The following is a 24877-nucleotide window of genomic DNA, read 5'->3' as shown; positions in this document are numbered from 1 at the left end:
GTGGAGGCAAAACTCCAGCTGCCCCGCCCGCGTCACGTTGAGTCACTGAGGTGGATGGTTTGGTTTGTTCATTGGGATTTTGTTAATTTATTGAGATTTCATTGATGGCTGCTGCCCCAGTGGCCGGAGAACTCGCATGTCTTTCTTCCACTTCCTTTTCAAACGTTTTGTCTTTTTATTTATTGTCGTGGTTTTGACGGGTCGGGGGGGAGACGACTGACTTTTCCATCTGATGAAGGAAATGGTCGAAAGGATTTTCTAATTGAAGTCTGAAAGTTGTGTTGTACATCGGTACCTTGCTGCTGTTTAAACTGTTAAATATGAAGTTGTAATAAGTTATTTGAGACGTGTTTTAAGTTGACATGAAGCTCCTTGACGCTTCTTCCAGAACAAATGCAAACTTATATTTTAATATCTGGACCTAAATATTAACTTATTTTTATAGTTTGTCTGATTCAAATTTTTTTATTTTTCCCATGATGCCCTGGTGAGCTGCGGTAATGAACTTTTATCCTCATCTGAGTTTTGTGGGGAAGGTGCACAGCAGAAAAGGCAACGTTTGTCTAAAAACAAAACAGCCAAATGAAAGCTGGAGACACTGTGAAAGATCATGACGACGACAAGATTTAATACAAACACACAGCCACTGATCTGTACGTGTTGACTGTAACCAAATGTTAAGAATGAAACACAGGCTGTTTTTTTTTTTTTGTTTTTTATTAATGTTTGAAAAATATAATAAAGAAAATGTTTTGTTTTAAACTTTCTCCAAGGAAGTCCTGTAAAAACACACAAAGCACAAATGTAAACACCATGTGACCAGCTGGTTGTACTGGGTGTGACCAGCTGGTTGTACTGGGTGTGACCAGCTGGTTGTACTGGGTGTGAAGGTCATTAGATTTAGTGACGACAACAAACACATTAAGACAAGGGCACTAGAAGATGTATTTGTCATGATCTAACGACTGGAACTAAAGTCAAGCATCTGCTTGGTGTCGGACGCTGATCAGCGACACTCTGAGCCTCGAGTCCTCAATCTAGCCTGCTACCGACCGGCCGAGTTACCATGGTTACCGGGCTAGCGCCGAGGCATGTGTTGCCGTGGTAACCCAGCCGGCATCTTTCCTAGTGGGATCTTGGGGACCCTCTTATCCTGGAAGTTGATCAGGCCAGCGGGGTTTAGCCTCTCACGGCGTAGGCGACCTTGAGGGACTGCAGCCCCTGGCGTCCACTCAGTGAAAGTAAAGTAAAACTCATTCCAGCGCACACACAGCTACTGAAATAACTTGGGACAGTTTGACTCCAGATGTGAAACTCAAGACTGCTGCAGCTGAGTGACACGTCTGGAGCTTCTTTTTCCTGACACATTGTTCGTGCGTGCATGAGATTGTTAACACTTAAATGTTCTCAAGGTTGATATCGCGACTCCACCTGCAGCCCTGGCTTCAGTGTAGGTGGTGCTCTGCCGTCAGGTGGTGCTCTGCTGCATCTCCTTCCAGCTCTTCCACAGCAGGAGGTCTTTGCTCTTTCCTAAAGTGACCACCCAGCGAGGGAGTCGCACGGCGTTGTACTGGCCCACGCCGTCGTCAGGGCCCATGGCCAGAAGCATGGTCACGTTACCTGGTGAGGGGTTTAATCTAAATCAGGACTCGGATCATCCTGCTTGAGATAATCCAGAATTTAAAAAGACGTTGCTTCATTTAAGATGAATTCCAGACTGAGGAGGTGGAGGACTAATCGGCTCCTGTCTGGTCCTAGTCCAGATAATCACCCATTAAACCAAATGTTTTATTTAAGATTCACTTAGACCTGGATGAGCTCTGATATTCCTTCTGGAAATCTAATCAAACCAAGACTGAGACGACTTTTAAAGTGTGACTGAGAAAGGCTTCTTCTGCTCGTCCAGATGGAAAGAGGGACATTCTGTGATTGAAGGATAATTCCACCACAAAGCAAAATCTAAAGATGAATTCAAAGGCTTACTTCTAGTTTTTATTGCATTTTGAGGTTTTTGGCTGAAACTCCCGGCTTCGAAATGACCTTAACACTGTCACAGTGTAAAACATGTTATAGAAAACAAAACATGTACAAAGATTAAGATGATTCTCATGTTCATGAGTAAAAATGTGCATTCAAGCTGCTGCTCAGCGAGGGAACAGAGAACACACTCCTCCAACCATCCTCTAAAATACTTAGAATATACTTGTGTATGTAGTATAACCAGGATAAATAATTCTGTGTTGTGTACCTGTGTGGTAGGAGCTGAGGCTCTTTCCTGTCACGCTGTTCGCGATGTTGCCTACGGCGACGGAGGCGTGGAGCCCGGCGTGGTACGCCATCTTGGGCTCGTTGACGTTGGCGCAGTCTCCTACGGCGTAGACGTTGGAGTGTCCTTCCACCTGGAGGTGAGAGTTCACCCTCAGAGCCCCGTCCTCCGCCACACTGCTGGCTGGTGGACACACACACACACACACACACACACACACACACACACACACACACACACACACACACACACACACACACACACACACACACACACACACACACACCACATTTTTTTTAAACTAAACTTAAAACACAAAAATAGTATAAAATTTGCATAAAAATCCAATATATTCTGCTTTACAAAGACACTTTGGCAAAATAGTTGTTTTCATTTTAAGACTTGTTTTGTTTACAAATAATATTTTGACTTCACAAAACATTTGTTTTACAGTTTGTAAAAATTAATGATTTTATTTAGTTTCAAAATGTTGAAACTTGGCATTAGTGGCGGGAAGCCACCTTCTCAAATGGACACGTGTGTGTTTCCATTGATTATATGAATAATGACCAAAACTAGAAAGTCACTTCATTAAGAAATGTAACTTTCTATCCCTCTGGCTTATCTAGTGAAGTTCAAGTCATTCAATTACAATAAGGTGGTGTACTGTAGGGCGTTGGGTGTAGGACGTTAAGTGTCAGTAGTCGATGTAGGTAGTGGGTGTAGGGAGAGGGTTAAAGGAGAGGGTGTAGGGTGTTGGGTGTAGGGTGTAGGGTGTTGGGTGTAGGGAGTGGGTTTAGGGAGCAGGTGTAGGACTTTGGGTTTACAACATTGGTGGTAGTGTAGGTAATGGGTGTAGGACGTTGAGTGTGGCTGGGTCGTGGGTGTAGGACACTGGGTGTTGGTAGTGGGTGGTGCAGCCTCACCCAGGCCGGAGGCATAGGCGGCAGAGTTGATCCTCTGTCCCGTGCAGCACACGACCAGGTCAGTGACGATCTCCACCCCCTTGTCTGTGGAGAGGACGGTGTTCCTCCTGGTCACATTCAGCTCCACCTCCTGGAGGCGAGACACCTTCTGTCCTGAGGGGACAGACAGACAGACAGACAGACAGACAGGAACGCTCTTTAAACATGTATGAGTTTAAAGTGTGAATCCATCAGACGTCCAGGCTTCCTCTCGTTCTCGCTCACTTCACATCATTTTTAAACCAAACAATCTTATGGATTACCACTTTAACGTTCATTTCATAAGGACATTTTCCATATTATTATAATGAATAAAACCCCTAACCCTGGCAGTGTTAGTGCCTTGTTTTAAAGTATTTCTATCGTCTTATTTATAACTTTATGTTTTGGTATTTTCTTACTGTCTCCTCAGGAACTATTTAAAAAAACAATCCCAGTAAAGGGAATTCCTTTTCAAATGTCGACCTGTTCCGGGTTTGTGGAGGTTTGTCGTGCCGCTCCGGGGTCTCAGGACCGTTATCAAATTCTGTATCTGAATTCTAAACGCATGTCAAGCCCCTTTGAGACGCTGTCACTGTGATAAAATGTCGGTTTGGAAGGTTCCTCCCACCCAGGATCAGCTCCACCCCTTTCTCCAGCAGAACCTCTTTGGCCTGGCGCCGCACGCTGGACAGCAGGCCCGGGTCGGCCAGGGCGGCGTGGGAGTGGATCAGAACCACCTGCAGGACCGGACACAAGGCGGTCAGCGGCAAACAGGGGCAGCAATATGGCAGGTTAATAGAAAATAAACCTGAAGATTTAAAATGAAGCGGTATAGACCTGCTTTGAAGGGTATGAAGGTAGGTAAAGATAATGTCAAACATATGGAGTGAGTGGAACATCAGAAACGAGGCTCCGGTGCGTCTGTGAGGAGCCACTGAGTCGCAGCAGATCCAGACTCACCTTCTTGTCGGGGAACTGAGTCTTGACCTCCGCCGCCATCTCCACCCCGGTGGAGCCGCCGCCCACCACCAGAACGGAACCGGCCACCTGGATCTGACACAGGAACGCAACATATGGATCAATCCCACCCTTCTGGAATTGGTAATATGCAACTCTCTCCACATCATTAAATATCCCCTCATGTAAAAAGAAAACAACCCAAAAAAACAGGGCGTATGAATGTGTGGCCATCTTCAAACAGCACCAAACTGGATCTTTCCAGATATTAAAGTGATTAAATCTGCTTTGTGACAATTTCTGAATTTCTCTCCTGATGCTCTCAATTTCATTCAATATCCCAGTTCCAATGCAGAGTGGGTGTGGGTGGTCAAGGTGTTTCTGAATCCCTGAATGGAATCCTGGCCCTTCTAAAGCCCCGACCCCCCAGGGAGGGGGGCCCCGCATCTTGGGAGGAAAACATAGGGCAGGGAGAGGAGCGTCACACGGCTCCTTTTCCTCAGGCAGAGGGTTCATCAGGATTTCACATCAAAACTCTTTATTTCTGATCTAAATACAAATGCAAGACATTCATTTTCCAGCCCTGCCGAGGAGCCTGCGTCCTCCTCCTCCCCAGGGGACACACCTCCTGGATCAGATCCTCGTACTTCTGGACGCCCGTCTGGTAGGAGGCCACCGTGTTGTACTTCCCTGGGAAAGGTCCATCGGTCCCAGTGCACAGGATAAGATGTGTGTAGGGGATCTCCTGCTCAACAGAGGGAAGGTTGTTGTCACACACTGATGGTGAAAGCGGTCTTGCTCAAGGGTACCGTGACATGTTTTGCCAGAAGGAGTCCAGAGGACAAACTGGTAACCTTCTCTTTTCAGTTTAGATTAAATGGAACTTTAGAGTCCAAACGCAGAAAATATATATTTTTTTCAGCAGCAAAAGGTTTGGTCAACACACAGGTTGGGTTCTGCTGCTGAAATGCATCAAGACAATAATGACTAAATTAAATATCAGGATGAATTTACCTGAATACCTTGTGATGGTATTTTGGGAGGTGATTATACAGGCACCCACGCACGCACACAAGATATTTACACACAAAAATTTTGAAATGCGAACAATAGTAACGTAGCTCTGATGACCAAGCAGGAGGAGACCATTTTTAATTCAGACAAACAACAGATAACCTACCTTTCCTCCCTCTATAATCACCACTTGTCTTTCCGTGTCCACGTGTGTCACTCTTCCCTGCACAAAACTCTCCCCAAAAGTCTTCAAATATGGAATAAAGGTTTTGTGGGCAAAGCCTGCGAGGGAATGGGAGTGAAAGGTGGAACGAGGAAAGAGAAGGAAAGAGTAAAGAGAAAGGAAAGAGGAACGTGGTCACCATCAGGAAACATTACACATTATTTACCAGCAGCTGATTTGGGTGAAATACACTTTCACAGTGGTTCTGCATTCTGAGTCATCAGTACAGTCCTAGTATTAATAAGTCATGAGAGGAAAACACAGAACAAATATCAAAGAAAGACAGAAAACATCTATTAGTTTAAAAACACCGGTTCACTGATCTCATATAATTTAAGATAGTTTTTAAAAACACCAGCGTGCACAGACTTTTCGGAAGAACCAACTACTCCCTCGAGGTTTATGCCAGCCTTTAAGTGCTGGTCCCTCGCCAGAATGATGTTCATTACATAGGAAACCTTTGAGACTCCTTCAGTTCTAAGGAGGGTTCGATAACCCCAGCGTTAGGAAAAGGCTGAGAGCGGCTTGACCCGGCCTCACCCGGCTGCACGGAGGCCCGCAGCGCCGCCACGTTGTGGTGGAAGGCGTCCCTCATGTCGACCAGCGTGAAGGAGAAGCCCTGGGACCGGAGCTGCTGGGCCGCCGCGATGCCCCCGAACCCCCCGCCCACCACCACCACGTGGACCCCCTCCACTGAGACCTGGCCGCCCATCACCTGGTGGACGGAGAACACACTCACATTAAAGTAGGAATCCATAACAGTGTTTGTGTGTGTTTTTGTTTTTATATTTAGCCTCACATAGCAGTCACTTTCTTCTCTGCAAAGTTTGGCTTCTTCTTATTTATTTATTTGATTTTTTGTGATGTATGTTCATTCATATCAACAGTGTACCGACCACATGTAGCCACGCGGCTTTATCTCATTCCCTGGCCTTGCTTTCTACAGAATGAGCACATTCTTGTCAGGAAAGGCGGACCGCCACCAACAACAGAAACAGCATAGCGGAGCACATGCATGACGGAAATACATTCAATGGCTGTTGATTATAAAGGCTCAGCTAAATTAACACGGGATGCATCTCAAATGTCTGTTTTTTTTTAACAAAATAATCGGACGGATTTCCACTTCAAACAAAGCCATCCACGCGGCTGCGCGGAACGAGGCCAGAAAGAAGACGAGGAGCGTCAAACGAGCGTCGTCACTGTCATTACGAAGCTCCGCCAAATGTCAAAAATGACATTTAAGACAAAACTGAACCTGACGGCGCGTAGCCTGACATGGTGGGAATGTTCATCACAAGTCATATACATTCAAGATTCAAGATTTTTATTAGTCACATACATACTTTCATACATATATGCAGTGAAATGTAATGCAACGCACCCGGTGATAACACACAATATGTCCTCGGAAAAAAATAAAAGTAGAAAATTCCTTTCTAATAGACCGACTAACTGACTCCTAAAACGTAATACAGTAAGTGGAATACTTATAGAATAAGATAAAAATATATAGAATAAAATACAATAAAAATAAATTGAAGTGGAATAGATAGAAGGAATATGCCTATGTATATTCCCTCTATCTATCTATATACATTTATATTTTCATGATGATGGAAAAATGTACCGAACTACTACCGCACCACGTGACAAGCAACGCGGGCGGCGGCGGAGACGTACGAACCGCAGGTGAACGAACCGCAGGTGAACGAACCTCAGGTGAACGAACCGCAGGTGAACGAGAAGGACGCTGCCGTGACGTGACGCACGCGCCTCCTGTGTGTACCTTTTAAAAGCGGAACTGGCGCAGCCACGAGGCCGCGCCCACACTGCCGTATCCGCCAATCAGAGCGTTGGCTGGCGCGGAGGAGGCGGGGCTTATCCGGAACGGCGCATTAGAGATCAACGCAAACATTCTACATGACAACATGAATTATTCAAAAGAAATTGAAGACGTCTGTCTGTCTGTCTGTCTGTCTGTCTATCTATCTGTCTATCTATCTATCTGTCTGTCTATCTATCTATCTATCTATCTATCTATCTATCTGTCTATCTATCTATCTATCTATCTATCTATCTATCTGTCTATCCATCTATCTATCTATCTATCTATCTATCTGTCTATCTATCTATCTATCTATCTATCTGTCTATCTATCTGTCTATCTATCTGTCTGTCTATCTATCTATCTATCTATCTATCTGTCTATCTGTCTATCTATCTATCTATCTGTCTATCTGTCTGTCCATCTGTCTATCTATCTATCTGTCTATCTATCTATCTATCTATCTATCTATCTATCTATCTATCTATCTGTCTATCTATCTATCTATCTATCTATCTATCTGTCTATCTGTCTATCTATCTATCTATCTGTCTGTCTATCTGTCTGTCCGTCTCTCTATCTACCTATCTGTCTATCTGTCTGTCTGTCCATCTGTCTATCTATCTATCTGTCTATCTATCTGTCTATCTGTCTGTCTGTCCATCTGTCTATCTATCTATCTATCTGTCTGTCTATCTATCTGTCCATCTGTCTGTGTGTCTGTCCATCTGTCCATCTGTCTATCTATCTATCTATCTATCTATCTGTCTGTCTGTCTATCTATCTGTCTATCTGTCTATCTATCTATCTGTCTGTCTGTCTGTCTATCTATCTATCTGTCTATCTGTCTGTCTGTCTATCTGTCTGTCTATCTATCTGTCTATCTATCTATGTGAGGAATTCTGTGTCACAATCCACAAATACATTAAAATAACCCTAAATATCAATGGAACAAGATGAATAAATACTACAATCCACAGACCTGCATCACGGTTTTTGAATTGAAAGTCAGCAACATGAATGTCTCTCCATCACCAGAAGAGAAGGTCTTCTCCTGGTCTGGAAGTGTCTTAAAGCCCTCAAAGGAGGCTGAACGTCATGACCCAAAGTCTTTCCATTCAACGGCTCCGAACAAAGATCTCACGACAAGTGTTTGTTGTGTCGTTCTGTTATTTTCTGTCTTGTTTATTTCTTCAGTTATTTTGGCACCACACGGATCCAGTAGATTTAGTGACGTCATGTGACTCGTTCCTACGTTCAGGTTCATTGTTGTGCTTCACTGGCGCCGCCTACAGCTGCGGTGCGGTACTACAACAACAACGACGACGACGACGACGACGACGCGCAGCGCGGCTTCACGGCCATGACCTTCAAGACACGTCTCAAGGACGTGTTCGTTCAATAAAGCTCTGCAGGTGAGTGTCAGGGCCTTGTAAGAGCGGACACGTCGACTCTGTTCCAAGGGCGACCACAATAAATGGATGGAAAGCAAATATGACGAAATATTGGCGTAAGGAGCTGATGAGTTACAGTTTTGGACCCTGCGGTGACTGTTCCATCACATTCTGAATCAAAACACAGGAACAAACAACAACGAGGCACATCCGACCTGCGCCCTCATCCCTCCGCGTTCCGCACCAAACGACGCCCCCCAGCGGCCGGGAGCCGCGCGGCCGCGTCCCTCATTCCTCTTCGTCGGACGAGCACCAGACCGGGCTCCCCGCCCCCGCTCCGCACTGCCGCTCCTCGGTGCCAGCCTCCGGGACTTCCTCTGCCCGCGCTGCGGGGAAACCGCGCACCGACACCCCGCGGAAACGCCACCGGCAAAGAGGGAGGACGGACGGACTCATGGAGGAGCCGTGAAGCGTCCGAGTCGGAGCTCAACTTTTTCCCCGGGAGGTAAGCGGCATCACGGTCGTACTTTCCTCCTCATCGGGCGGCTCCGTGGGCTCGGGGAGCGCGGTGCGGGGCGCGGTGCGGGGCGCGGTGCGGGGCGCGGTGCGGGGCGCGGTGCGTGGAGCTTTCACGCGTTTCGGACGCTCGAGCCTTTTGTTCTCACGGCACCCGTTCCCATGGTGAGGCGGCAGCGCGCGCCGCCCGCCGTAAAGCGGCGCTCCGGCTGTCGCCATGGAAACCGCTGTAAAAGCCGGACGGACGATAGTTTGGTGATATTTTGGGAAATGGTCGCCGGTGATATCTACACACAACGAATATTTGAAAGTTTCATTCGAGCTGATGGAAGAGTCTGTGGCGCTGGAGGCTTCACTCCACTTTACTGCGATGCAGCCTTGGAGACGACGATATCGCGATATTACCGTGACCACAACTGGTATCGATATTGTGATGTGACACTAAATATCTAAGATTTAAATCTGTGTTTTCTGTCTGTTAAACAGCCTTAACGGCCACGATATCACAATATACTGTCACTGTATATATCGCAAAATCTCCATGACCAAAATTGTAATACAATATGATGTTGTGATGTGACACTAAGTATTGTGTACGATTTATATTCTGTTTCCTTTCTGTAATACAGCCTTAACGACAACAATATCACAATATACTGTAACTATATCGCAATATTACCATAAACAAAATTGTAATAGAATATGATATTGACATTGTGATGTGACACTAGATATCTCAGATTTATATTCTGTGTTACCTTTCTGTAATACAGCCTTAACGACAACAATATCGCGATATACTGTAACTATTTTGCGATATTACCACCTTCTGCTTGTTCCACCACCGTTCACATCCAAACGGGGCTGTGGAGCTGACGTCACGTGGCCGCAGCCAGACGCCGTATTTGGAGGATCCCTCGCGTCGAGCGTGAACGTCGCTCCATGTGTTTGTGTTAAAGATGCTTCAAAGTCTTGTTCGGTGAAAAACGGCCACGGGAGATCTAGCGGCCATCTTGTGTGAAACCCCGGCTCCTCTTTTTCTCCCTTCCTTTCTCAGTTTTTGTACATTTTGTGTATTTACGCCATTTCTCTATGCAACTGTACGGAAGCGAAGGAAGGGAAACATCCCATAAATCAACGGCGAGAAATTCACGCTTTCCCAATCAATCTCCCAATAGGGAGTTGATGAGCACTAGCACCTAATCAGGACTGATTCCACCGGGACACAATAACAACCGTTATGGAAATGCAACCGCAGACCCGGGCTCAACGGCACGGACGGGTCGTCCCTCAGACACGTTTACCGCGTCAAACCAGTAAATGAAATCTGTCAAGGAATATTGTAAAGAACACTGGAGCGCTTCGACGGCTGCCTCCGAGCAGGCTTCCTCCGGAATAAACGAAGGCGTGCATGTGGAAAGACTGGATGTGAGGCGGACATTCCTGGACTGTAGAACAGCGCAGAGACAACAGCGGTCCCTCTTACGTAACCAGATGAAGGCAGATGGTTGTCGCCGGCGGCAGCAGAGTGCTGAGCGGGACGCAGCGCCAGGCTCCCAGCTGCGGAGAAGTGTCTGCCGCTGAACTCCGCTGCAAATCAAACACTTATACCCGCCGACATTTTTATCTGTTTACCTGCCGCTCCTACTCAGGGGGAACTGACCGCGACTGCGCCGGCCGGGGACACTTTGAGGATCATGGGTCAATAACGTGACAAAGAGAAAAAAAAAAGACGTCCGGCCCCGAGGAGTTAAAAGGAAACACCCACGACAGATGAAGGGTAGTGTTCCTGTAATCTCACAACGGTCCTGTGTGACAGCAGTGGCGAGGAATTTAATCTGGTCCACCGATACAAAGTGCACTGGGTCTGAGTGGAGGTTGATCTCCTGCAGGCCCCCTAAAGGCATCTGGTGCTCAGATAGCAGCGGCTGGCTCAGATGAGGGGGTTTGGAAAGGCAACGTCCAGCCTGGTTGTTGTGGTTGTGTGCTGGGCCGGCGTGTCTACACACCTGAACCGACACATTGGCAACAACAACATTTTTTTTTTAAATTGTGTCTTCAAATGTAGTTATCCTGCAAGCAATGTTGACAATATTTAGTTGGGGATATTTGTATTTACCTTTAATGCACGGAGCATATTAGCCAATAAATTAGAGCTGGGCCATATCGACAAAATCAAATGTCACAATATTTTTGCACATTTACCCCGACTTATTGATCATTTGACGATATTTTTGGGGATGCTTTTTAGAAGATATTTACACCAAATAAATATTTGAATAAACAATCATAAGCAATGTGGATATTATGACCATTGATCAAAACATCTGTAAAAACATCTGAACAATCGGTGATGTTCAGAAATCATTTATCTATATCTTGATGTAGATATTGACCGATTAACAAAAATCCCCGGTGATATTTCGTCTGGTATCACAATATCAGTATTATATCTACATCACCCATCTCCACTTTCAAAATGAACCTCAGACCAACTCACCAAAGAAACTGAGAATCAGCCATGGAGCCAAGCAATGAAAAATACTAATAAAAACATACAATAAAAATTCAACTTTATAGACTTTTTGAGTGCTCCTAACCCCTCCCCGGACCCTCCCCTCCAGGTGACTGTGGAGGGTTGGACATGGACATGGACATGGACCAGGACCAGGACCAGGACCAGGACCAGGGCCGCTACGTCACCCAGCTGAGGGCGGAGTTCGACAGCTGTGATACCACGGCAACGGGCTTCCTGGACCAGGAGGAGCTGACGGCGCTCTGCCACAAGCTGCATCTGGATGCACACCTGCCTGTGCTGCTGGAGACGCTGCTGGGGGCGGGGCACTACGGCAGGGTGAGAACACACACATGAACGCACACACACACACATACACACACACACACCCTAACACGTGCACATGCGGCACAGGTCACCGTGCGCGCTCCTGTGTGTTTGCAGGTGAACTTCGAGGAATTTAAAGAAGGGTTCGTGGCCGTTCTGTCCCGCTCTCTGGACCTCAGCACCTCGGAGGAGGAGAGCAGCTACCTGGAGCCAGGTGAGAGGGGGGCGGGGCTTCACCAACCAGGAAGTAAGACATGTCAATAGCCCTTGTGTGTTGACAGTTTCGGATGCCATCCTTATATGTTTAAGGACTTCTGTAAATGGATGTAAATAATTTCTCTGTGGGTGTAATGGATATAGTTTTCATGTCTGTCTCCCTCTGGGCTTATCACAGACCTGGCTATGATATATTGTATCATAACTTTTGAAAACAATTTGTTTTTTCAAATCTGTAACACTTTCTGAGCCTAAGCAGCGGGTTTGCGAGCATTAAGCGAGTTACGTCTTGTGCTTCCTACCAGCAGGACTTACAAACACAGGGCGCTGCTTAGCCAACCTCACACAGTAAATCTCCATCAAGCTCTTTGTACAGTTCTCTGCTTTTTCTAGTGCCGTGCGTTAAACTGGATGTAAACACACGTTGGCGGTGTTTACATCCAGCAGATGAACATTTGAAATGAAGTGTCTGCAGTAGGATGAGTGGATTTAATGGTTAAATGGGTGTTGATGAGGTGTGTGTGTGTGTGTGTGTGTGTGTGTGTGTGTGTGTGTGTGTGTGTGTGTGTGTGTGTGTGTGTGTGTGTGTGTGTGTGTGTGTGTGTGTGTGTCGACTGGGACTTCATATGCAAACACACAGTTTATCACTCCAAGCTTTGATCAGACTGACCCTGGGTTGCAGTTGTATTTGCCCCACAGTGTCAATATCGAAGGGTGATAACTACAGTTATTAGTGGCGTCCAAGACCTGTCTAACTTTTATGTATTTAAACTTATTTTACTTAATTTCTAGTGGTCTGTTTGTGTCTCAGACCAACTACCTGATGTGCATACCCCTGTTCAGCGAGACTTTTTTCAGATAAATTTAATTTAAAATAGTTTTATTTTAGTTTAACGTCTTCAAAAAGGAAAAGCTTTGGAATGCATTAAGACTTATTTTGGTATAAACCATATTTAGCCATACGGCCGAGCGTTGATTCTGAGTCCTAAAGTATCTCCTGATACCAAGCAGCGATGTGACCCGTTCCTTTTACTGAACAGTATCACCTTGAACACTTATTTTGGGCTCATTAAACATGATGATTGACATATCTGTGATTCTCCAGGAGAGACGTCTAACCTTCGTCTGCGGTGTCACGTGTCTTCCCTTCATGTCCATGCTCCATATCGCTCTCAGTGTCAGATTGTCTTATTAGGGATATTCAAATACCTGTGTACGTGTGAAAATGTCATATGTGGGAGTTTGTTATTGTACAATATAGTGTGTGAGAGTGGAGCCGACCTTCAGATCTCTGTTAAGTCACATGCATGCGCTTTCCATCCACACATGACTTTATAATTACCTTCAAATCCAGTTTGGTCCGCACGATTTAAATTCCTGTGAAAGGGTTTTTAGAGTCCGAGTGTATTCCTTATAGTTCTGGGCGATAATCAGTCAAAATATTCAGCGTAAGTTGAGTCTTTTGAGGGGATTTTGCCTTAATTAGAGATCTCAACAGAGGGAGACAGGAGATATAGCCGTAAAGAGAGAGAGAGAGAGACTTGCAGCATTTGGCCGCAGGTTACACTGAACCCGGGTCACCGGCGGCATTTTACATCCTACATGGTACACACAACGCACAGTATCTGGTGAACCTCCAGGACGCATTCTAGCCTAACTTCTCTTGTCGTGAAACCCAAATGTGTAGCGAGAGCAGCTCCTTCCAACTGCAACAACCTGCAACCCTTGTTCTCCCGCTACTATGAAAACATTTGTCGTGTAAGATGTGACGGGTTTGAGTGATCGTAATCGATCACTGCGGGGGTCTCTGCCCACAGGTAAGGGTTAAGGGAGGGAGACGGAGTCTTTCTGGCGAGAGAGTTTTTATTATCAACTTCCACAGTAAGGTACGCTGGCCACAAGTGTTTATAACAAAGGATGATTGGTATAATAATGTGGATGATAATGATGCTCCGAGCGCAGGAGGAATGGCGTTCCGCCGCTGGGTCGCTGAAGAGCCCCTGCAAGACAGACAAACATCCAGAAAAGTCCCTGCCTCCAGTCAGAGCCATCAGCGCCGCGTGGGCACTGATGGCTCCGACTGGAGGCAGCTTGGTGGCCGCGGGAAAGGGAACCGTGCTGTCATCCGCAGCCGGTGCTTGACCACGCCCCTTTGTCCACCACAATTACCAATACAGTCACTGAGAACTTCAACACTATAGTAATACTGGGCGGGGCCTCACTTTGCTCTAAAAACAGCTTCGATTGTTCTTGACATGGATTCCCAGATGTTGGAAACATCCCTTTGACATTCTGCTCCATGTTGACTTGATGGCATCACACATTTCCTGCAGATTTGTCAGCTGCACATTGATGCTGCCAATCTCCCGTTCTATCACATCCCAAAGGGGTTCCGCTGGATTCAGATCCTCTGACTTGGAAGGAAACTGAACAACGCTGAACTCATCGTCACGTTCATGAAACGGTTTGAGACGACTTTTTCTTGGTGACACGGTGCATCATCGTGCTGGAAGTAGACGTTAGAACATGGCCTGGACAGTTGACACAAGGCAGGTTGGGTCCATGGATTCATGCTGTTGGCGCCAAATTGTGACCTTACCAACTGTGCACCTCAGCAGAAATGGAGATTGATCAGACCAGGCTACGTTCCAGTCTTCAACTGTCCAATTGTGGTGAGTCTGTGCCCACTGCAGCCTCAGCTTTCTGTTCCTGGCTGACAGAGGTGGAACCCAACGTGGTCTGCTTCTGTTGTAGTCCATCAACCTGGAGGCTCCACGTGTTGTGCATCCTGACATGTTGTCCAGCTCACCACATTGTGAGTGGTCATCTGAGTTACTGTAGTCAGCTCCACCAGTCTGGCCGTTCTCCATTGACCTCCCTCATCAACAAGGCGTTTCCGCCCACAGAACTGCCGCTCACTGGATGTTTTTGGTTTTTCGCACCATTCTGAGTCAAATCTAGAGACTGTTGTGCGTGAAAATCCCAGGAGATCAGCAGTTAGAGAAACACTCAAACCAGCCCGTCTGGCACCAACCATCATGCCACCGTCGAAAACACTGAGATCACATTGTTTCCCCATTCTGATGGTTGAACATGCACTGAAGCTGCTGACACGTATCTGCAGGTGATGCATTGCACTTGCTGCCACACGATTGGCCGATTAGATAATTGCATGAATAAGTAGGTGTACAGGTGTAAATACAGTGCTTGTAGTTCCATGTGTTCACAGTTGCATTTTTGTATTGAGGGAGGATTTGAAGTAAGATTTCCTGCGTTGGAAGTTAAACATAATATATATGATATATGTGTATAGATTGTATAAAATTCCTTCATTACCATGACAGTTAACTCTAACATATTGCTGGCTCTAATTCCTAACATTCCAGAAGGAAGGCTGTGGTCAAAACCCATTTAGGAATCTGGAGCTGCATTCTGAACCCAGTTAGACCAGTGACACCATTCCCAGATGAGTCCTGTGTGCCGGGTTGACTGAGTGATAGCGTTCTTGGCTAACCTCTAATTAGCATCCACGCCGTGCTGCTCCACCCGCCGCCAGACTCTCCCAAGTGGCTCTGCAGCTTCATGCTGCCCTACATTTACTGCCATGTCTGCCTGCAATTGTGGGCAGAACGTAGAGCACCATCCATCTGGGCTCAGCTCCACCTATGGCTCTAAAAATACCAAAACTAGGGACCTGCCGGGCTGTACTGCTCAGACTCTGAGTCGTGCTGCCATGCGCACCACCGGCCTGCAAACAAACAGCTTGTGTGTGGCGTTTGAATGTGCTGGCGGGGGCAGAGCGGAGTTTGCCAAACCAAAATTGCCCGAAAATGTAACTGGGGAAGATTTGAAAAGGTCTTTGTAGCTTTCGACTTCTCATGAGACTCCTCCGCCTCGGGAATGGCACTGGTTAGTGGTTCTATTCCCTTTGTAGCTCGGTGGGCAGAGCGAGGGCCGTCGTTGTGGAAAGACGTGTCAGGGCTCGGAAAATGCTCGGAATTTAGAGTTTAAGGAAACAGAAGGAAGTGAAATTGGGAGTGACGGGACACTGGTCGTCAATTTCAATGAGATGAGAGAGATTTCCTGCCGGGGTTGGGAGTTCTGTTCCCCGTGTGTCTCAGTGGGTAGAGCAAGGCACTAACAGCACCAGGGTTAGGAGCTTCTATATATTAACCCACATCTCTCGTCCTCTAGTTGTTCCGGAGGAGGTGAAGCCCAAGTTTGTGAATGGAACCAAGCGCTACGGTCGCCGCTCTCGACCCGACAACCCTCCAGAGCTGCAGCTCGGCTGCGACTCCGAGTCCTTCACCGTCCGGCAGAGCGACTCCTCGCCAAGCGCTGTGCGAAAACCCAAGCTGCCCCGGTCCACCTCCCTGGAGAGCGTAGAGGTAAAGCCCTCGTGAGTGTGCGTGTGCGTGCGTGTGTGTGTGTGTGTGTGTGTGTGTGTGAGTGTGATGCAGCGCCTGAAATTGCATTCTGGGACATGTTTGCTGTCACAAAACTGCGTTGTGCACGTAGCAAAGCAGCAAACTTTCTGTGTGGGAGACATTATTTTGGGTCTTTACCTGAACCCCCCCCCCCCCCCCCCCCACAGTGCGGTTGGTGTCAGGTGTCCTGAACCTGCTGTGAAGGCAGCAGCCGCCCAGCCTGGTGGAGGCAGGGTGGAGCTGACAGGAAGTGGGGTTGTGTGGAATGTGGCTTCTTGCAGCCCACCCCTGTATGAACACACACACACACACACACACACACACACACACACACACACACACCAGCGCTCTGTGTTGGTTTTGGCTGCTGGTCAAAGATACCAGGCTCTCTCCTCTTTACTTCTCTCTCGCTCTACCTCTGTTTGTTAACACACCCCCTCGCTTTCTCTCTCCCTCTGTTATTTTCTCACCCCCCCCCACTCTCTTGCATTCTTTCTATCTCTCTCTCTTTTTCTACCCTTGTCTCCCTTTCCTCTGCCACCCCCCCACTTTCTCTCTCCCTCTCTGGTTTCGTTTATTTTTCTCTCTGTCTCTCTTTCTCTCTTTCCCCTCGTTCCCTCTTTCTTTCTGTCCCTACCTCTCCGTTTTGCTCCTCCCGTTTCCTTCTCACCCCCTCTCGCTCCCTCTCCAGAAGTTACTTCTGGTATTTGCTGTAGTTGGATCGTGAACTTCTCCCTTGGCTGCTTTTCTAGAAACAGAAACTTTGGAAAGGTTGTCCTGGGAGCTGTGGAACGACCGCAGCGCCCCCTGCTGACCCACTGTCTCACTGCAGCAGGTTCCGTTCCACAGGACATTAAAGGGACAACTTTTCAACGTCGCTGCCAATATTGGAATGGGCAGAATTGGCCCGTAAACAAATACAGCCAAACGGTGGCGCTGCGGTGTTTCTGCATTAAAAGCACTCTCACCTTTACACTTCTCATTGGTTGAGGCACTTCCTGTGACGCGGCGCCGTAAATCCATCATTTTCCCAGGGATTCGTTCCCAGTGGCCCCGGTGATAGGGAGGCTGATAGGGAACCAGCTCTAAACAACGATGGTGACATTATTCTAAAGCCATTACACTGTGCAATCAACATTAACTTCATAATGAGAAGTAAAGGCAAAAAAAGGTATACATTGCTGCTTTAATTTGACTCAAAAAATGTTATATGTAATATAAAAATAAATAATATATCTTATTGATGAGTGATAACAATCCAAAATCAAAGTTTTTTGCATTTTGACTCCCAATTCAAGAATAAATTGTAATGCTGAATGCTACACTCAAAAAAATCACATCAATAAACAAATAAAAATACAGAATTAAATCAGCTGACAGAAGCCCTTCCAGTCCTGATTTCTACTTGTCTTTTTATACAGTAGTTGTAGTGTCTTTAATTCATCCTTCATTGACTTCAGTTCGACTCCTCAGCAGAGGCACAGGATGCAGCGTCGGCTTCCGACGGGAAAGGCCTGGAGACGGCGTCTCCCACAGCATCAGAAATGGCGTTAACCAAACTGGCGAATCCCCACTTCCATGTCCAGAATCCACCAATGGGGATCTTCCCGTTCGCTCTCGTCCAGTACGTTGTCATATGTCACGTTGTCATATGTCACCGCGTCGTTCTTTGTTTTTAGGCAGTGAGGACAGCCCCCCCCTCATCCCCGGTGAAAATATTTACAGTTTATGTAACGCAGGCTGGGCTCTGATGGCCGGGAGATTAGACCCTGTCCAATCTGAGGACCACTAACACCCTCCTCCCCATTCCAGCATAAACCCCTCACTTCTCTCTCTCTCTCTCTCTGTCTCTCTCTCTTTGGCTGTAGTTGGCTCCGTGCGTGTCGTTGTTGCTCCAGCGGCAGTAATCTTGTTTCATTAGTTAACCAATCCAGCAGTTTGGTGGTTACATAAAGAGCTTTCAGCTCAGAGAGAGAGAGAGAGAGAGAGAGAGAGAGAGAGAGAGAGAGAGAGAGAGAGAGAGAGAGAGAGAGAGAGAGAGAGAGAGAGAGAGAGAGAGAGAGAGAGAGAGAGAGAGAGAGAGAGAGAGAGAGAGAGAGAGAGAGAGAGAGAGAGAGAGAGAGAGAGAGAGAGAGAGAGAGACTTTGTTCCAGTGTGAAAGCGTGTGATGAGCGCTTACGTAAGCTGCTTCAATATTTAAACAGAAGCTCATTGAGTGGGGAGCTCCGCCCCACTTTGCCGGGCGGCCGTCGTCTGGACCTCCGCCAAACGGCGCTGGATGGGAGATGAAACGTTGACGTGCCGCTCATTTTTGGGTGATTATCTGTCCACAGCCGAGCTGTGTTTTCAGATGAGTCATTGCTGTGGCTCCTGTGGGTTCCAGCGGAGACAAAGACGAAAAAAAACGAAAGAGAAAGGAATTTGGGTTTAGATTTCATCCTGTAGTGTATACCAAGTGACACTAAAACTTTGGGTTAAAAGTCACTTTACACAAATGATTTCTCGCGAGGGACTTTAAAATATGTGTATATGTGTTGTTTATTCCACAATAAAGCTGTTTTTGTTTCCCCCCCGCCTTTCTTAACAAATTAAAATTAACGTTGCACAGCATCCAAATCTCAAAATCCCGTAAGAGCACACTGTTTACCAGGATCACACACGACATCCAGTGAAGGAGTCTGCAAACACTGCACACCACGCTGGTAAACATATCCCATGATGCATTGCGACGTCAGTGGAAGAGGATGTGACCACACCGTACGTCCTCCTTTTCAGCCACGCCCTCCAGGGCCATTTCCCGAACTGCATATTGACCCCGATGTGACCTCAGCGCTCTTCGCCGGTTTCCCTTTGTGATATTTCTGTGTTCTGGTGTCGCGCCCGTGGATCCGTGTGGATCTCCTTCTCTGATGTCACTTCCTGCTTTTCCCGCAGAGCCTCAAGTCGGACGAGGACGCGGACGCCCAGATCAACCTCCGGACCGAGTTTCAAACAGGTGAACTGACCTGGCGCCTCAAGGGTTAAATCGATATCTCAGAGTACTCATAATGATGTTGTTTATTCATGTAACTGTAATACTCTACAACTACAGCAGATATTAAATAATGTAAATATCTATTCATCCATCCATAAATACAATTACAATTGTATTTACAAATGTAAACTGTAATAACGTCTGTCTGCCTGCCTGCCTGCCTGCCTGTCTGTCTGTCTGTCTGTCTGTCTGTCTGTCTGTCTGTCTGTCTGTCTGTCTGTCTGTCTGTCTGTGTGTGCGTGTGTGTGTGTGTCAGGCCAGCTCCACGCGTGGCAGCCAGCCGGCCAGCGCTGCTCTCCGGTCCGTGCTGGGGAGGACAGTGGACCAGGGCTGAAGGGCGGAGGCGAGGTGGTGCGAGGAGGAGGAGAGGAGGAGGAGGAGGTGGTGCAAGGAGGAGAGGAGGTGGGAGGAGGAGAGGGCTTCCTCAGCAGGGAGGAGGTGTCTGTGGTGTGTGACCACCTGGGAATCCCACAGCTCAGCACAGAGGTAGGGGCACCGTGTGACGCTGAAGCGAGGCCTGGATTCATTGAGATGGTCAACATGTTCATTTGCTTCCTTCTCAGGAGCTGGACGTCCTCTACATGAAGCTGGACGCCGAGCTGGACGGCAGGGTCTGTCTCAGGGACTTCCAGAAGGTCCTGTGTGGGGAGGAGCTTCCTGGCCCCGCCCCCACCTACTCCTCCACACCCGTACGGCCCTCCAACCCGCAGCCACACAAGGTTAGACACAAACACACACACACACACACACTACGCGGACGCCATGTTCACTTTCACTCTCCATTACTGATGCTAGGTTCTAGTGTTGGTGAGAATTAATCAGCTTTGTTTATCGCCGGTTGCCATGGTGTTGCTAATGCTTGATGTCCAATTAGTAGCCCCACCTCTAGAGTTTGGAGGAAGATGGGGGTAAAGCAGGACATGAAGTTGGCTTTGTGGTGTTTCTGGGAGCCCGGGTGGAGGTTCAGACCCGAGGATGCCGTTGATTTCTATGTGTTTCTGTGACGTGTGACAGACAGAACCGTGTTTCCACTATTTCAAATAAACTGGACTTTGATGTAGATTTAAATATTTTCATTTTCAGGTGTATTTTTAGTCCTGGCTACGTGACCGAGGTGCATTGAGGGTTCGATCCCCCACGTCCGCTCGGCAGAGATGTGGCGCACAGCCTGTTGGTGCCGTATTGATCTGTCTGCCTCCCGTTGATCACCCCGCTGATTGAACCGAGCTCAGTCTCACCGCTGTGTTGCTGTGACCGCGGCTCTGTTGATAACAAAAAGAGGTCGACCCCAGGGGATGAGGGTCTTATCGTGGTCCTCTCCGTCTCGAGGAAGCCACAGGATCCTCAGAGCCAGGAAGGGACGATCTGAGGAGATTTGCTTTTGATTTAATTTGATCTGGAAAACAGCGGTTGTATGTTGGCGATTTAATTGAACGGTGTTTTTGTGCGACCGGCAGGATGCTTGTGATGTCACGGCAGCAACAAGCCGCTGCTGGAAAAGGTTGAAGTGTTTTCAAAATAAAAGTACCGCACCAGAAATTTGGTTCACTTCAAAGTGTCAATATGTGACGCCGTCTGGTGACAAGGGGAGCAAGTCGGCAACGACAGAGTCCTGCAAAATCAACCCGAAAGTTTTATTTTTTGTTTTAGGTGTTTTTATTATTTTTTTAATGTGTTCTTATTTTTTTTTTCATATTACCAAAGTTTAAAAGTTGAAGAACCCACTCAACACAACAAACAACAGTTTTAGGATCAAGAAATACTCGTCTCTGTGTCCCGGTCGGGGGCGGGGCATTGTGTGGCGTGCTGATGGATTTTGCATCTTTGGTTTCACTGGCTGTTGTTCCTCCCATGAACAAAACGCAAAACAGCGCCATTGTCAGCAGACACGCGCTTGTTTTCCATCTATGATGAATGAAAGTTTCGGAGGTACTCACCCGTTGTTGAAGTTGCAACAACGGCACGAAGGCTTCTTCTGGTTCCTCTGACGCTTGTCATGGTTCCTCTGACGCTTGTTCCGGTTCCTCTGACGCTTGTCATGGTTCCTCTGACGCTTGTTCCGGTTCCTCTGACGCTTGTCATGGTTCCTCTGACGCTTGTCATGGTTCCTCTGACGCTTGTTCCGGTTCCTCTGACGCTTGTTCCGGTTCCTCTGACGCTTGTTCTGGTTCCTCTGACGCTTGTCATGGTTCCTCTGACGCTTGTTCCGGTTCCTCTGACGCTTGTTCCGGTTCCTCTGACGCTTGTCATGGTTCCTCTGACGCTTGTCATGGTTCCTCTGACGCTTGTTCCGGTTCCTCTGACGCTTGTTCCGGTTCCTCTGACGCTTGTCATGGTTCCTCTGACGCTTGTCATGGTTCCTCTGACGCTTGTTCCGGTTCCTCTGACGCTTGTTCCGGTTCCTCTGACGCTTGTCATGGTTCCTCTGACGCTTGTCATGGTTCCTCTGACGCTTGTTCCGGTTCCTCTGACGCTTGTTCCGGTTCCTCTGACGCTTGTCATGGTTCCTCTGACGCTTGTCATGGTTCCTCTGACGCTTGTCATGGTTCCTCTGACGCTTGTTCCGGTTCCTCTGACGCTTGTTCCGGTTCCTCTGACGCTTGTCATGGTTCCTCTGACGCTTGTTCCGGTTCCTCTGACGCTTGTTCCGGTTCCTCTGACGCTTGTCATGGTTCCTCTGACGCTTGTTCCGGTTCCTCTGACGCTTGTCATGGTTCCTCTGACGCTTGTTCCGGTTCCTCTGACGCTTGTTCCGGTTCCTCTGACGCTTGTCATGGTTCCTCTGACGCTTGTCATGGTTCCTCTGACGCTTGTCATGGTTCCTCTGACGCTTGTTCTGGTTCCTCTGACGCTTGTTCCGGTTCCTCTGACGCTTGTTCCGGTTCCTCTGACGCTTGTCATGGTTCCTCTGACGCTTGTTCCGGTTCCTCTGACGCTTGTTCCGGTTCCTCTGGCGTTTCTTCCGGTTCCTCTGACGCTTGTTCCGGTTCCTCTGACGCTTGTCATGGTTCCTCTGACGCTTGTTCCGGTTCCTCTGATGCTTGTTCCGGTTCCTCTGACGTTTCTTCCGGTTCCTCTGACGCACACGTGCAGATCAGGGTCGTCCTTCCAGTCACAACGTGAAACCGAAAATAAAAACGAATGGCAAAAGGAAAACAGATTTTGAAAAGTACTTCTGGGTGAAGTCACATCATCTCCGTCTTGTTTTGGACTTTGAGGAGAGACTCTCACTTTTTTCTCACAACACCGGGTGGCGCCCAGAAAACACCAATTCCCAGAATGCACTGGTGATAGGTTCGAAATGTGAAAGGTCTGAAAAAAATGCCACTTTCTTAAAACGATCATTGTTGTAAAACAATAAAGGCAGGAAATGGGAATGTTTAGAAGTTCCAGAATATTAGAGGGGTCATGTTACTATAGTGAGAATAAACTAAGAATGAAAAAAAATAATTTAAATTTAAAATTATAGAATTTACTAGAATTATGCATTTTCCAGTATTTTCATAAATAAATGATTTAAATAAATATTAATGAAAAATAAATAAATAAGATACTTAGGAAGAGTATTATATGTTTTCTTGTGTTATTTTCTTATACTACTACATACTTTAACCCACTGACAGTGACAGGTCGTCCAGTGGGGGAGTGGCTGGGGGCGGAGTTAACAGATGTCGTTCCCGCTCGTTACCTGCCTGTGAAGTGTGAAGAACTCCAGGATCTTAGAGGAGGATGAGGTGGTCCTTCAACATTCAAATAAGCACATCTTCTTCAAATATTTTCATGTCTGAAAGCTTAAAATCTGCACTTTCATAATCTATCGTAAAAAACGAAAATGATCTCAAGGCCTCCTTGTGACCCAAAGCACCAGTCGCTGTCACATGTATATTTGAATTTTGAAGATGTGGGGATGTGCGCCCATGGTTGACTCAATATTGACCCGCGACCCTGTTTTGGAAAGGGACCCATCACATACATTCCTAATCCTGATCCATAATCCACAGGTCAAGGCCGTTAATCTCACAAAATCGCCATGGCAACAAACTTTTTTTTCTGTTAAGGTTACAAGGTCCGTGATTGGTTCTCTGTGAGGTGTAATTTAAAGGCATAATGTAACGTAAACCAACATGCAAATACAATTTTGATAAAATGTTAGAATCTTTTATTAAAAGTGCAATGTGATAAAAGAAGAGTCTACTTCGTGGTCCAGTTAATAATAATAATAATAATAATAATGATAATAATAATAATAATTGTATCCATATTCCATTCAGAATTTTGGTGTTTATTTCTTCATTGACGGTGATTATGTTCCCCCATGCTGGAGAGTGTTCGTGAATGGATCTCACACCAGGAAAAAAAGCAGTTTCTTGACCGGATACGTGTAAAAACACAAGTAAACAGGGCTCCATTTTTGGAAGCTGGCCAATCAGGAGAGTTCATGGTAGCTGTCAATCAAGTCATTGAGCACATGTGGTGGGCGGGGCTTATTCAGGCCTGTCTTCCTGCTTGGTGCTGCTGTGTTGCGGAGCAGCAGGTAGGATGTACTCTACGTCGAGGCTGAGGGCCAGCTGTGGTCTGCTGGCCTGGGCCCTGGCCGACACTGGAGCTCCTCACTGCCCCCAGGTGACCCTCCATCACCTGCTGACGTGTTTCATAGTCGTTTTTGTGGGGGGCTTTATTTGAAAAGTAGAGTTTTAGTCTAATATACTTTACATTTACACCGTATAGCTCTGTGTGGTCAACCACAGTTTTACTGTGTTACTTTTACGGATTACTGAGGAAGCCAGCATTGAACAGTTAAATAAACATGTAAATATTGACAATAACAGTGGAACTTGTGATAGAGAAGAGGCCAGTTCAACTGGCACTGGATCATGTAGACTAAGCCTGAGACCCCCAGAACCTTAAAGTGGTAATCCATAAGAATATTTAGTAAAACATATTCATTAAACAAAAATGTATTTTTTAGGAATAATACAATTTTTAGGAAACGGCCATTCAATGTTTGGGTTATGCATGTGCTCCTTTATATGCTGTTTCCAGTGTTGGTGGCAGGGTCCACCTTTCCCGCCAAAAAGCAGTGTAGATAAGTGTGGTTGGTAAACTGTTGATATGGATGACGGGGTCAGTTCATTTCCCTATGTGGGTTTTGATTTGCTTTATTATTTGTTGAAATCAGTTTGACATTTCACTTGTAATGTAGACCTCATTTC

General features: G+C 46.8%; 2 protein-coding genes across 3 annotated transcripts in view; one reads left to right on the top strand and one right to left on the bottom strand.

Moving 5' to 3' along the window:
• Nucleotides 1–707: 707 nt before the first annotated feature.
• On the bottom strand, nt 708–6119 carry aifm2 (AIF family member 2; the record flags this gene model as incomplete). Of its 2 annotated transcripts, XM_080016164.1 has the most annotated exons (9): nt 708–779; nt 1432–1620; nt 2249–2449; nt 3193–3345; nt 3842–3950; nt 4174–4266; nt 4796–4915; nt 5351–5466; nt 5948–6119. In XM_080016164.1, 8 exons carry the CDS (start codon nt 6117–6119, stop codon nt 1469–1471), a joined length of 1116 nt encoding a protein of 371 aa, XP_079872290.1. In that variant the 3' UTR covers nt 708–779; nt 1432–1468. The 2 variants fall into 2 exon arrangements, with proteins under 2 accessions (XP_079872290.1, XP_079872289.1); XM_080016163.1 differs by lacking the exon at nt 708–779 and having other exon boundaries at nt 783–1620.
• A 2953-nt stretch (nt 6120–9072) lies between these two features.
• ninl (ninein-like) overlaps nt 9073–24877 on the top strand; it is a 41464-nt gene continuing 25659 nt past the window's right edge. The window contains exons 1-8 of the mRNA XM_080016495.1: nt 9073–9134; nt 11770–11999; nt 12105–12201; nt 16398–16591; nt 19565–19625; nt 19921–20015; nt 20067–20150; nt 20228–20383. Coding sequence (XP_079872621.1) covers nt 11790–11999; nt 12105–12201; nt 16398–16591; nt 19565–19625; nt 19921–20015; nt 20067–20150; nt 20228–20383 — 897 coding nt within the window. The 5' untranslated portion in view covers nt 9073–9134; nt 11770–11789. The remainder of the gene's footprint in view (nt 9135–11769; nt 12000–12104; nt 12202–16397; nt 16592–19564; nt 19626–19920; nt 20016–20066; nt 20151–20227; nt 20384–24877) is intronic.

Source organism: Zeus faber, assembly GCF_960531495.2.
Source record: "Zeus faber genome assembly, chromosome: 16".
Taxonomy (NCBI): Eukaryota; Metazoa; Chordata; class Actinopteri; order Zeiformes; family Zeidae; genus Zeus; species Zeus faber.
The sequence above is the reverse complement of the archived record's forward strand: the minus strand, read 5'-3'. Positions and strand labels throughout refer to the sequence as shown.